Below are 14424 nucleotides of genomic sequence, written 5' to 3' on the forward strand. Positions count from 1 at the left end.
CAGCCTGATGAAAATTTGAATGAGCATGAGGACGTCACGTGCAAACCAAAGAAGGGCCAATGAAAAGTTAACCAAGAAGAAAAAGAAAGGATCAGTGATCCAATTACTGATGGATTTAGTAAGAAAGCAACAAACCTGTAGCAGCTGGTTCAATATGAGAGGACCCAGAAATTGGGAAACATCATTGCCAATCTACAAGTTGTCAATAGTTGTGCAACATATGTCAGAGGAAGGTGTCCAGTCCAATAGCTTAACCATACGTAGCTAAAGTTCCAAATCTTCAAAGAAATAAATTTTCCATAATCCTTACCGGACAACTAAAAAGAGAATCATTTTAGGCCCAAACAGGTAACTTTGATTAAGAGGTCATTTGAGAATCAGCGTTCTCCAATATCTACTTAGAGAAAAGCGAACAGCAGTGTGTTTGCCACCGACCTACTATTTTATTTATTGTGAATTCAATTGCAGACTAGCGTACAAAAGTTGACAGCTGAGACCTAGACTAATTAACTTGAAAAAAAGTAGCCTAGTCTTTATTTAGTCGTCTTCTTTTTCTTTCCATACTTGAAATCAAACAGCACTTCCAATCAAATAAGATCAAATGGAGGCCACAGAACATGATGATAGCAAATATATATAGATATATAGATATTAATACCTTCCAAAAGCCTCCCCACCAAAACCTACAAAAACAAAAACTCAAATGAGAATGGCAAAACTCACAAATATGAGAGGTAAATGCATAATTAATAAATCATGACCAACTCATTTTATAGTAAGGGACTAGCACTTTTATTGACATGAAGTAGTTGGATACTGAAGAGATTCAAAGCTCAGTTTCCCTCTGAACTTATTCTATTAGATGGAAATTATGTTACATTCACAGACGATCAAAGAAAAAGATCAAAGTCCAACAACCATGCGATGCAAAATCCAAACAAAGTTATTTACCAAAAACATAATAAAATTTAATATATAGTGATATATAACTAAACTTAAATAAGAATGTATTTCTATTTTACTTGGACCCAGAAGAAAGACTCATTGAGTATATGGAGCAAAAAAAAAAACAAAAAGTGTCTGCCCTTTTTTCAAATTACTGAATTGTACCTAAGTTTATTTATGAAAAAGGCCGCTTATTTCAATTGAGATGGTAGTCAACAATCAAAACATTCTAAATCTTCCAATCCACCCCGGAATTATATTTCATCTCGGACCAATGAATTTATCCATAGTGATCTTTCAAGTCCACCAAAAATTACGGTTGGAAGACCCAATAATGGACTTGGCACATAGCTACCATGTTGTTGCCTCCCTTAGGAAGATCCTATCATTATTATTATGTGATCCTAATCTGACTCTGTTATTTGTATATATTAATATCTAGGATATCAGAAGATATGAGTACATTAGAATCTGATTTGATTTAAAGAGTGTGACCCTAGCCTTTGGCAATATGTATGAGTTGATGAAGCTACTAGAATTGTAGTCGAGTCTCAATCACTCTGCCTATTATGATTGCAAATCTTATCCGGGCTAACCAGTTTATCACTTTCATAGACGATCACACTTGTCTTTCTTGGACATATCTAATATACAGAAAATATGAGGCGCCACTTGTTTTGACAATTTTTTGTTACCTCAATACAAAATCAGCTCCAAATTACTATTACTGTCAAATATTTTGGCCTGGCCATACCAGGCCACCAAGGCACCAAGCTGTTCGAAGTTTGAACAACCAGACCATTTAGGGTTAGTTTAAGCATTCTATTTTAATATGTATGAGTTATTGATAGGTTATCATGTGAGATGAGCAATCCTAGCTCAAAAGCTATCAATTAAGAAAGAGAATTAACCCACTTAAATATCCCATTTAGCGCCCCATACTACTCAATGTGGGGCTTAGGAATCCCATACTACCTAAGTCTTCATCAATTGACCCCCCTTCAAAAGCCAACATCCTTATGGCTACACTCTATGATACTTCACTTCACTTCCTTGTCAATTAGAACCTTGCTCCAATCAAAACCTTGGATATGTGGCCCTCTCGAAAACCAGCCTCTTATCCCGATTGATAGTTACTTAAGTAACATGGAAAATCCTCCCCCAAAAGCTAGCTACTAAGGAGGAAAACTAACCCACTTTAATATCCTTTGAGCACCCATTCTACTCAATGTGGGCATTAATTATCCCATACTGCCTAAAAAGAGTGTTTGGGTGGAAACCAAACCACAGTTTCAAATGTGATTTTACGGTATATAAAATAAGTATATGAGAATAATTTTGTCTTGGTTTGCATGAAAGCACTTTTTCAAGTGCTTTTGATTGTTCCCAAACACCCTCTAAATCTCTATCAGTTATTGTTTTGTTGAAAATTATTTTAAATATTCTGTTTAGTGTCTTCACACTTACTAGAGAGCTTGGGATTTTCCCTCTTTTATTATCTACAAACATGATGTTATTCTCAATTAGTGAAATTAGATTCAAAAGATCGTTAAACCTTGAATTTCTAGAGAGATCTAAAGTAATGTTGATTGAGTTAGCCCTATAATTGGCAAGAAATAAACTACACGCCATTGCACATACATTTCAAGAAATTTGGGTTCATGTTGAAGCAAAGGAAGATATTAAATTAAAAAATAAAGCTTATGGGAAATTAAAGTTCAAACAACAAATGTTCAGAACTATCATGAAAAAGAAAATCATCGATGAGGATTATCCAAATAAGAAAGATAATATTCCCAACACTTACTGTGCCATTAACCAATTTTCAAGCAGACTGACAGCCTAAAAGCAAACTCAATAGAGTATATTTAATGAGGATGATCTTTTATTATTAGTCAAACAAGCTTAAGGGCATATTTTTACAATTACAAGGGTTGGGTAGTTACACATAAGTTGGCTCATTCCAAGCTCATCCTCCAAGGTCCATACTCAGTTACACATTGATATGGGAATATTACAGCGGATGAATATGTTTTTAAAGAAAAGAACAGAAAGGAAAAGGATAGATTTGGTACATAAACGAAGAGAATATATGTTAATGGATAAATTTATGTTTGGTTGGAACAAAAAGAAAGAAGGAAATGATAAATTACTAAAAATTACCTCTAAAAATAGTGCAAATTTCTACTGCCTCATATATGTCTCTCTTCATTCTTTCTTCCCTTCATCATTATGTCTCTAATTATCAATCCTCTTGGACCCAATCCATTCTATTGATTCTCCATAATCATCCACACTAGTTTATTTCATTTTGCCCTTCTCTTTTCTTTTCTTTTCTTTTCTTTCTAAGACCATCATCTTTGTTTATGCTCTTCACTTGCTTTTGACAATTTTACTCACTAGCTAGGATTGCTTTTAGAGTAAGCTTGACAAGGAGTCAGACTATATATATTAACCATCACTATCCTATTTCTTCTCCTGAGCAATTTATGGGCTTTTATCACACTTCTCAATTTGGGTTCTTTCATCAGCACCTCAATTTGGATCATAGTTGACATTCACATGGGTTCTGATTTTCTCATTGATTCCAATATACAAAACCCAACATTTGTCAGTTTGCCATTGTTCACGCGACCCAACCTGTAAAGCCCATTGGGCCCAAAAACATTTAAGTTACTAATTAGTTTATTTCTGCCATCAATATTTTATTTTTCCATGTTTATTACCATAGTTTTCAATAGATGTGAGTATGATTGTGATTTTTTTTTTCCTGATTTTAATCCTCAATTTTGAGATGCCCATCCTAGTTTCAAATATATGAAGCATTTGTTCCCAAACATTATTATTAAAAGCATTTCCAAGCATTTGTTCCCAAACATTATTATTAAAAGCATTTCCCTTTCCCAATTTCAGTGCAATATGTGTTAATTTGCAATGCATGTAAAGAACACTCATCTACCAACTATATAAACCCACACAACCTTTTGTGCTCATTCACAATGATATCTAGGGCCCTTCAAAAATTTCAACTTTGTCGAAAGCCAAATGGCTTGTCACTTTCATGAATAACCACGCAAGGGTTACACGGGTATTTCAGTTAAGAAATAAATATGATGTCATTGAAGCATTCAAACTTTCATAAAGATTTTGAGTGAAAATGCTAGGGGATACTTAATTCAACCAGATGTGAGGAATGCCTTCTTTAATAGCAGCCTAGAGGAGATTTACAGAAAAGTTCCTCCAGGTTTGAAATTAAACCAAAAACAAAAAAAAAAGAGTTTGTAGACAGCATAAATCTCTGTTTGGGTTAAAATATCATCAAGTTTGAATGGTTTAATCATCCTATAAACAAAGTGGGTTATAATCAGTGTCAAGTTAATCACACACCATTTGTTAAGCATGTCAACAAGAAGATATCTTTCTTAATTGTTTATGTAGATGATATGGTATTTATGAGGGATGATATGGAGAGTATTTCAAAACTGAAAAAGGTTTTAGCATCTAACTCCGAAGTTAAAAGCCTAATAAACCTTAGATACTTCCTGAGGATGAAGGTGCAAGATCCAAAGAAGGGATTAGTTTCTCACAAAAGACATGCACTCTGAATGTACTTATGGATACAGATATGTTAGGTACAAATCTTAAGGAAATTCCAACAGAAACAACAAAAAAGTTAATGATGATATAAAAATACCTGTTGACATAAAAAGGTTCTAGCTCATGAAATCTAAGAAGGTATATGGATATTGAGATTAATGAAGGAACTAAGAATGGAATTTACAACGCCCATAAAAGTTTGGTGTGATTATCTAGCTATTAGATAGTGAAGAACCCTAAGCATCCTAATAGGACAAAGTACATTAACAAAGACTGCCACTTCACAAAGAAAAAACTCAAATCACACATCATTAATCTTAAGCATGTTGCCTCAAATCTACAAATTCTTGATTTAAAGACAAAAAAGCTAAGACCGAGATCTGAAGAACTTATAGGTAAGTTGGGATGATAAATATCTATTTATTAGCTTGAGTGTTGGAGAATCTCAACACATTAAATTCTATCATAATCGAATTTAATGCTGATCATATTTGATTCCAAGTTATTTTGTGTTTAATGCTTTTGATATGCATTGATTCTGTGTATAATTCTATTACTTAATGAATAACAAATGGTCGTGATAAAAGGAATTGAGCAATCAAATTGCTGTGTGCCATCCCTCCAATTCATACGCGTTTTTTATGATCTGCTGAACACACGCAACGGCCTAGCATTTCCATAGGAATTTAACACCCACAATTGGGCAATCTTTCATAAACTTGCGCTAGGAGAATGCCACAATCTACAAATCCTTAGCATACCTTCCTCCAAGGCTACTATTTAATGCTCTTAAAAGCCACGGTTTGGGCTTTTGAGATTCCTCATTCCAACATCTTTGGAACCTACAAAGTCAAAAGGCTCAACTTCCAATTAAAATGCAATACCAAAATGAAATAGAAATCAATTTAGAGAGAAGCAAAAGCATACTTGCTGTTCAAAGTCTCAGTCCGATCCCAAGCATCTAGCTTCCATACATCTTTTTCAGTAAGTGGTCTTTGATATCCCAAATTCAATATAGGATTCATCCAAGCAAAAGTTATTTCTGCCAACAATTGGGGAACAAGAAGTTATGGCATGATCAAGGACTAAAGCTAAATACCCTGCCATGCATTAGCTAAGTGTGGACCCACGTGGATGAAGCAATTACTCTAAATTAACATCCTACTGGGGAGTAAATACTTACTTGAAAATATGTTGCTATGCCTCTCAGGACATATTTGTTCTCCTCCTGGAAGTTCTTCATAAGCAATATCAGTGGCCAATTCACTTTGGATAGGAGCATAACCAGGATAAGGATCTAAATCAGGAATATACACAAGCAGCAATATCCCAAACAATGCCTGGATCAAAAAATATGATCAATAATGTGTTAAGTTTGGCTTTAGATTCCTTAACCAAAAAAAAAAAAAAAAACCATGATAAAAAAGAGAAGAGAGTACTAAGTGTTGAATTTCACAAATTCTCAAATTAGAAAATGAAAAAGGAAACAACAAAAACAACAAAGCCTTATCTCATTAGACGGGATTGGCTACATAGATCTCATGACACCATTGAACTCTATTAACCATGGCCTTTTTAGAGGACTCTGTATGTTTGATCAACCCTCCTCACTAGCACATCCAAAGACCTTCTTTGAAGGTAACTAAACCATCTTAGACAATTCTCTACCATTTTCTCTTCAATAACAAAAGCCATCCCAACTTTTCTACATATATGCTCATTATGAAACTTATCATTTCTTGTATAACCACACATTTACCTTAGCATTTTCATCTCAACTACCACCCACTTTATGCTCATGTTGTCCCTTTAGAGCCTACAATTCACTACCATATAGCATTGCTAGTTTTAAAGCAATGCGGTAAAACTTTCCTCTTACTTTATTAGGTATTTTTAGATCACAAATAACTCTCATAGCTTTTCTCTATTTAAATCTCCCAAATTGAATTCTATGATTAACATCTCTATCAATTTCACAATCTTTCCGTATAATTAATCCCAAATATACCATTTGTGGGATGAATTAATCTCTCCATCTAACCTTCATATCATTTCTAACTTGTTTCTTATTAAAATTGCAATACGCATATTGTGTCTTGCTTTTACTCGAGCGAAAACCTTCGACCCTAAGGTCCCTTATTTTGACTCAGTCAAAAAACTATATCATCAACAAAAAACATACACTTAAAGATTTCTTATTTAATAAGGGCTTAAAGATGATCCTAATGAAGGTTAGTCCTCATAGAAAAGCCTTTTGTCTCAACTCCAAGCGTTCTAAAACTAGTTGTTACCCCCTCATACATATCTTGTATGATTTTAATATAAGCAACATGCGCGCCTTTCTTTTTCAAGGCTCTCCAAAAAACGTCTCTTAACATATGGTCATAAGCTTTTTCCAAATGAATAAAAAACATATGCAAGTATCTTCCTTTGCTCTGATATTTTTCCATTAATCCCCTTAGTAAATATATTGCCTCTGTTGCAAACCCTCCTAGTATGAACCCAAATTGATTTTCAAAGACACATCTCCAATCTCAACCTGTGTTTAAACACCATTTCCCACAATTTTATGGTATGGCTCATGAGCTTAATCCCCCCGTGGCTTGCACAATTCTGGATATCCCTTTTATTCTTGTAAAAGGATACTAAAGTACTTTTCCTCCGATCATCAGACATTTTCTTAAAGCATAATATCTCATTGAATAGCTTAGAAAACCACATCACACCCTCTTCACCCAAACATTTCCAAACTTCAATAGAAATACCACCAGGTCCAACAACTTTATCATTTTCCATTTTCTTAAGAACTTCCTTAACTTCACCAACTCAAATCCTTCGTTAAAACAACAAATTGTGCTCCCCCTCTTCAATTATCAATTCCTCCAACTCACAAGTCAATCCTCCGCCCCACTATTGAACAGCTTATAAAGATAGGCTTCCATCAATCCTTAATATCTCTATTGGTAACCAAAACTCTACCTTCTCACTATGAAAAACAAAAAGAATTCATGTCATCATGATTAGTTAAAGAACATATATGCCCTTTAAAAAACAAGCATTAATATCCAATCAAATCATCAGATCGAATCATATATGCCCTTATTATTATGGTTCTCCGATGTGGGCATTTCTACATTCCATATTTATAGACAAATCTAGCCAATAAACTATGTGAGCTATATTCTTTCATGTTGAAAAGGGATTGCTTACAAATAGTGGCAGATTTAGCTTCATTTCCCCAGAGTCTTCGAAGAGACCAAATTGAAATGAACAAAGAAGAAGAAGAGAAGAAGAAGAAGAAACATATATTAAACTTTTTTATTTTTGCCAATAACTCAAAATCCTCAGCACTTTTCTCAAATAAGTCAAATGACCATTCATAGAAAACTGTAAACTAGAATATCATCAAAGAAAACTAAAACAACTCTCCTCACTATGTGTATAAAAGTTGCCTTCTCCACATCTTTTGGCACCATTTGGATTAGGCAGTAGCCAACCCTCAAATGAAACTTTGTAACCACCTAGCTACACAACTTCATCAAACAAATTCTCAACAAGCAGAATAGGATATTGGCTCTTCACTATCCTCTTCTTAAGCTTCTTGCAACCACAAGGATTCTCCATTTTCCATCTTTCTCCTTAACCAACACAATAGGCACTGAAAATAGAGATTAGTTGCCTTGGGTCACTCCTAACTTCAGCAAATCTCCCACCAAGCCTTCAATGACATCCTTTGGAAGGATAATAGAAAGACTATGCCCTTCTCTCAATGAAGTTAGCCCTATTGGATCTTCAAATACATCTTGAAATTCCATTAGCAGCCTTCCCACCCTTACTTTGAAATCCAAAAAAAATATAAAAATTGAATCTAATCATCCCTATACTTTGCTAGTTGCAACATGAACATTTGACCTTCAACAATGTCATCATAGTGTGTTTCTCTAGGCTCCACCAATTGGCATTCATTTGATGATCTAGGTTAAGGTTTGAGAAGTTTGCAACTATACCAAAAATACATAATATGTCTCATGGTCCCAAGAGAATTCTCAATGCTCTTGAGCCATTTTAATCCAGCACCATGTCATATGTATGAAGCTCCTTTACCCTCAAGTCAAAAGCAAGATCTTCTCCTACATTCTCCATTTAAAGTTCTTTCGCATGCCATACAACTGCAGTTTCCTCCTCCAATTACTTCTACTATAGACAATCCAATCCCACTCTCCTTCTACTTAATTTCTTGGTCAAATCATAGGCCAAGAAGTATTAGGTATTGCCATTACGAATGAGCATTTGTAGTGTTCTTCACCACAATTGCCCTTGTGTTCTAATAGAAATCGTCCTTCCTATACCTTCAATTGCATGCACGGAATGTGAGAGTCGCCTTTGTTATCACTCTCGATCCCTTCTACAAAAGCATCTTCTCCTTCTTCATCTAGCTCTATGAGTTATAACTACATCTATTTTCATATAGGGCAATTATGATCCCCAATAAACTTGTCTTGAAACTAAAATCAAAGATTTTGGGCTTCATGCTTTAGAATCTCCCTCTGTAGTCAAAGCCTTCAAAGTTTTAAAAGGAGTTTTAGGGCAAAAAGAGTCATTTTTGCCTAATGCAGATGCTTAAGCCTCTTTTGAGTAAGACTTCCCATTAAGTTGTTATTGAATGGTTTCCACCTGTCTTGCGTGCTCATTACTGTGTTGCATTGCCAAAAGCCATGTAGTTGATGTTCTTGGGTGCTATATTCCTCTCAACCTGTCGTTGCAACTTAATTTCTTACATACATGCCAACCTTTAAGCATCTCGCATAGTTCTAGGTTTAAGCCTGACATAGTCCTCCAATAAGCCAACAATAATCAACAATATAAGTGTCAACAAGGTAATCTTTAAGTAAACATAGTTTATAGGAAATTGCATCAAACCCATCCTTTAACTCCGCCAACACTCCATGCTATCAAGGCACATTAGGTTTTCCATGGGTGACTCATAAGCAAGCCTACAACGATCTTTCAAGGCTTTAACGTACTCTTCCCAGTCTGAGGTTTTGACATCCCATATGTGTTTCTATGCCAGATGCCATTAAAAGGCCTTATCATCAAGATGCATACTTGCCGCCCTGACCTTTGTCTCATTGGGTGTCTTATCAAGTTCAAAGAACTTTTCACACTTTAAGATCCATTCAAGCATATCCATCCTCTAAAACCTTGGAAAGTCCATACTTGCGAATTGGGTTGGCCATTGACACTCCGTCCAAAATCATCCATCGCCCCCTTATTTGGTCTTCTACATTACATTATGTGCACAATGCCATCCTTCTTTGTGACCATGCCCATTGTTAATGGAGGTTTCATCCTTGTCAAACATAAGGCCCTGGAGCTTATTTGAGATAGCATCCACAAGGCAACATGTAGACCTTGACAATCCTCTGAGCAATCTAAGCAAATATTTTCTTTCAATTCACTCTAAGAAGCTTGGGACCTTGTTTCAATGAGCCCATAGACAGCATGGTTCTAGATGCCAACATAATGAGATTTGGCTGAGAAAAAGAGAGATAAGGAGAGAGACAAGAAAGAGACAGAGGAAACGAGAAACAAAGAGAGGAATATGAATAAGATAAATCTTATTGAATCACAAATCAAAAATTAGGTAAGCTACACATATTTATAGGTATTGTTCTTAATAGATATCTTAATCTATCCAAATCCTATTAATATTAGGATAATGTTTAAAATCCTATTTGAATCCTACTTCAAATCTACACTAAATTATACATTTAGTCCTTTAACCTTATATAAAATTATAGTTTGGTCCATTAACTTTAAATAGTGTATTTTTAGTCCTTTGATCCTAAAATTGTTAATCTTAAATGATGATTTCTTGTAATAAGCATGGTTGTTTTGAAAATTAAACTTAAGGCGTTGGTATTTAAGAATGTTTTATCAATATTCAAGATCTCAATATCATTATTTTTTGTTAACAGTTTTAGGATTAAAGGACTAAATATATTTTTTTAAGGTTAAGGGACTAAATTGAAAACTTGAATAAAGTTAAAGAACTAAAAATATACCTTAACCTCAAATCTATTTAAAGTCCTAACTAACGAATTCTCTTCTTATTTTATCACATAGCATCCTTCCTCTATTTACCATGTCTTGCATCATCTCCTTCTAAAGAAATAGGAATATGAAACATTTTTCCCCTTTCCATGTCTCCCGCTCTCATCAAATTTCAATATGCAACAGAGGGCCGCCCCACAAGTATTAGCAAATAAGTATACCCAAATCTTAAGGATCCATCAGCCACATAAACGAAAAAATAAGCATTGATCATAGAGCACATAACATGAAAAGCGCAAGAGTACCTGAATGACAACCTCACTTGTGTATAAATATAACGTCGATCTGCAAAGGCAGAGATAAAAATATGAAATTGAAGAAGAGTGACAAGCATCATGCATGATTTGAACATGATAACATAACTTGATAATACACTTTGCATTATCGCAATCACTTGTCCAAAGTAACAAGTCAAACCCTCTCTAGTCAAGACAACAACTAGAGAGGATCCAATCATGCATTTCAATCTATTTCTCTATATTAAAAATTTCAGTAGGGAAAAAATGCAAATGCAATGGTCAAATTAACTGTGAGAAAACATTACATTTCAAAAACTGATTCTGCTCGTGTAAAATTTTTCACACCAGTTACAGTTTTTATGTTCTTGCTCAAAATCTGTAACCTAGATTGAACAATGTACTATATTTAAATTACATGAGCAAAAATACGTATGGCATACACGTATATGTTGTTGTGTGTGTGTATTATGCATGTATATTAGTATTTAATGAATCCTTTACTATACTTTATACTTTTTACAGTGATTAGGGTTGAACACCTGTTCTTCATCAAGAGAGGTAGAGAAATGTCAAAAGACACTCAAGGAAAATAAAAAAGATGACATGTTTTATTGACAACTAGAGACTTTATGATCATCAACATATCACATTAAGCCACACAAACATCTTTGGTATGAGGCTTCATGTTTGCAAGTCTCTTGTTCAATAAAGACTAATCCTTCTTCTCCTTGATTAGCCAACAAGAACAGATGCAATAAGATAAGGGCAGACCTAGTGTAGAATTCCTTTGCGGAAAATATGAGATGGATCACAACAGCATCCCCCACCATGGTATAAATCACGCCAAATCTGATAAACCATCGGAATTCATAGATATAGACTCTAGTTTCAACAAGGATTAGAACCAGCATAGAGCACCACGCCAGAACCTCAATGGTGAGTGAAACCATCTGTCAAATAATAATACTACAATTTCAGTGGTCAAAGAAACCATTCTGCCATAAGAAAGCCTGAGGAGTTGAACAGCAGACATAATGAACTACACTACAAAAGAAGTCCATGTCTTTGATTACAAAACCTAAACAACATAGCAAAAATGTTTTCTTCTTTTTTTCTTTTTTTTTCTTTTTTGTTTTTTTTGCTAAATAAGCACCAACGAACCAATTTCTGCCAGCAAAACAAAAATAAAATAAAATAAAATATAGAACAAAGTAAATAGTGTCATATCAGAACATGTACTACATTGCATCTTCTATCACCAGTGTTCCATCAGGTGCATGTCATTTTTTAACATAACTAATATCACATCTAATATGTTGTACCTAAAGAAACATGCAACTGGAAACTAAATAAAAAGAAAATAATAAAACTTATAGAAGCACAAATTTTATAAATTAATGCTCACCTCAAATGGAGCAAGACCAGTCTTCCCATCTAAATTTAAAACCGATAGTCCCATAACCAATCTGAATAACGGCTCTGCAGTGCAATATCCAGCTAACAACCCCAAAAGATAATTATAAAGCTTTGACCTCAAACAATATCTCTTGACTTTGAAATTCTTGTTAATCAACCATATTCGATAGAAGCACAAGCCAAAAAGGACCAAATGCGAAATGATGATCACAAGAGAATCAACTGCACATGGAGTATAAGCACCAAAGGCATTCTGAACCACTTTTGTCCATACTCCATTAGGCACTGGCTGACAAAACCAATCTAATGGCTCAAATGCCATATTTGTCAGCGCTTTAGCAGAGATATTTAGACAAAGAGCATCAATCTAGGAAGCCTGGAGAAAATAGGTATCAAAAATGAGTTTCTTTTACACATTAGTATCAAATGAAAGAATAACCCAAAAAATGTATTGACATTTTACAACTTCCTTCGCTTCAGCTATGAGAGAAGAAATTATTAGACTTGTAATATCAAAAATTGTCACTGTCACATACACTTACCTGCATGCTTGAATTGCAATTTCCAACTTTGTTACGGAAAGCCACATCTATTTTTAATGCTTTATGCTTTACATGGATATATTGTCGAAATGAAAATCATCTTTTCCTTCAAAAGAAATCCCAACAGAAGGGAATAGTGAAAATCAATCAAGAAAAAGGATAGGAACAAGAAATAAAAGAAAATCAAAATGAGAACTTGTCCGTCAAAGAGAATAGTTATTTTTTATTTTCTGCTCTAATAAATCCCGCTTTTAGTTAATATGGTCCGAAATAGTTGATAGGATTATTTTTTTGTTACCAGGTCCACAATCTATTTTCTAGCGCATTTTCTCGTACTTCAAACAGAGCAGCAGATTGAGATATCACAACACCAACTTCGATTCCCTACAACAGACAAGACTATTATATTGATCTCAGTGTAAAATTTCCAAGTCACAGAAGTCCCCACAAAATGAAACCAAAATCCAGAGGCAGGAACAAGACTCTCGCACAAATAGCCAATAAACATTTAAATAAATCAATCAATAAATAAAAGTGAAGTATCATGTAGCATTTGAAAGCTGTATAAGCTTTTGAGGCTAAGCTGTGAAGTTCTCTTCCCACTACTTCAATAACCGAAAACAACGAAAAGGACCATGAAAGGGAGGGTAGAACTAACTCAGGCGGGTGAAAATGTTTGGAGAACACGAAATAATGAGAAAAGAGAATGACGAGGTCAAGGTGGCGATCCGGCGAGAAAAGGTGCGACGACTTTTTTTTTCGGGGGAGGGGGAAGAGAATCTCACCTTGTTTCCGCGTGAGAATAGAGATGAGCCACTCGCTGATGCATCCAAAATGAAAGGGAAATCATTATTAGATATATCACTGCCCGGTTCACGCTCTCCTTGCGTAGAGTAACGGCGTTAATGTCTGCGTCCTCTCCTCCTTGAAAATACTATAAAAATTACTGCACAGTGTATCAAGTGGACAAGGGATTCAATATTTTAAGGGAAAATTTCGTTTAAAGACCACAGTATATAATTAATCTCAAACTACCCCAAAACTTTCTGAAACCTCACTGTAGGATCAAGAGGTCAATCTGATATTCATTCCAGAAGCGAAATGACGCCACTGACCCTGGTAAATACTCATTTCCCTCTGAAAATGAGACATATTGGCAGCTGTGTAAAAGAGAGAGAAAAGATGGAAGGGGGGAAGTTAGCGTCATTTCGTACCTCTCCCATGTAGCGCACTAGTGATGAAGGAAGATAGCTAACAACCATGAGCTGAGAAAACACAGTGGCAGAGCTTCACTTTTGAGGTCTATCCCACTGCTGTCTGTAGAAGTCAAAACTAGAGTTGGTGGAAGAGAGAGAAATCGCAAGTCTACCCTACGGTGTTACGTCTTCTATGGAAGTGGAGTCAGCTTGGCATGGGAGGTAAGATTTTGTTTTCAAAATTTTGGTTTTGTTCGTGTGATTTGGTGAGCACAGGTGGGTTGTGATGGGTGAATAAGGAAGAAATAAGTATTTTAGTGCATGGGCATGTAGGTTGGGAGTGACTTGCAAATTTGACGGTGTTCTTGGTTTTAA

The 14424-nt window shown here is 35.0% G+C and overlaps 1 protein-coding gene across 5 annotated transcripts in view; it reads right to left on the minus strand.

Moving 5' to 3' along the window:
• LOC114754682 (ABC transporter C family member 2) overlaps positions 1-13653 on the minus strand; it is a 43434-nt gene extending 29781 nt beyond the window's left edge. The window contains exons 1-10 of one of the 5 annotated variants that reach the window (XM_028943484.1): positions 13152-13253; positions 12854-12959; positions 12301-12687; positions 11667-11845; positions 10902-10941; positions 5726-5882; positions 5470-5584; positions 5304-5384; positions 659-683; positions 136-192 (exon numbers count right to left, since the gene is read on the minus strand). In XM_028943484.1, coding sequence (XP_028799317.1) covers positions 136-192; positions 659-683; positions 5304-5384; positions 5470-5584; positions 5726-5882; positions 10902-10941; positions 11667-11845; positions 12301-12633 — 987 coding nt within the window. In that variant the 5' untranslated portion in view covers positions 12634-12687; positions 12854-12959; positions 13152-13253. Of the gene's footprint in view, positions 1-135; positions 193-658; positions 684-5303; positions 5385-5469; positions 5585-5725; positions 5883-10901; positions 10942-11666; positions 11846-12300; positions 12688-12853; positions 12994-13151; positions 13254-13511; positions 13585-13638 lie in introns of those variants that run through there. The other 4 variants (XM_028943487.1, XM_028943489.1, XM_028943486.1 and 1 more) reach the window with 4 other exon arrangements.
• Between the last annotated feature and the right edge of the window lie 771 nt (positions 13654-14424).

Source organism: Neltuma alba, unplaced genomic scaffold (assembly GCF_004799145.2).
Source record: "Neltuma alba isolate B1F8T4 unplaced genomic scaffold, ASM479914v2 tig00010174_pilon, whole genome shotgun sequence".
NCBI lineage: Eukaryota > Viridiplantae > Streptophyta > Magnoliopsida > Fabales > Fabaceae > Neltuma > Neltuma alba.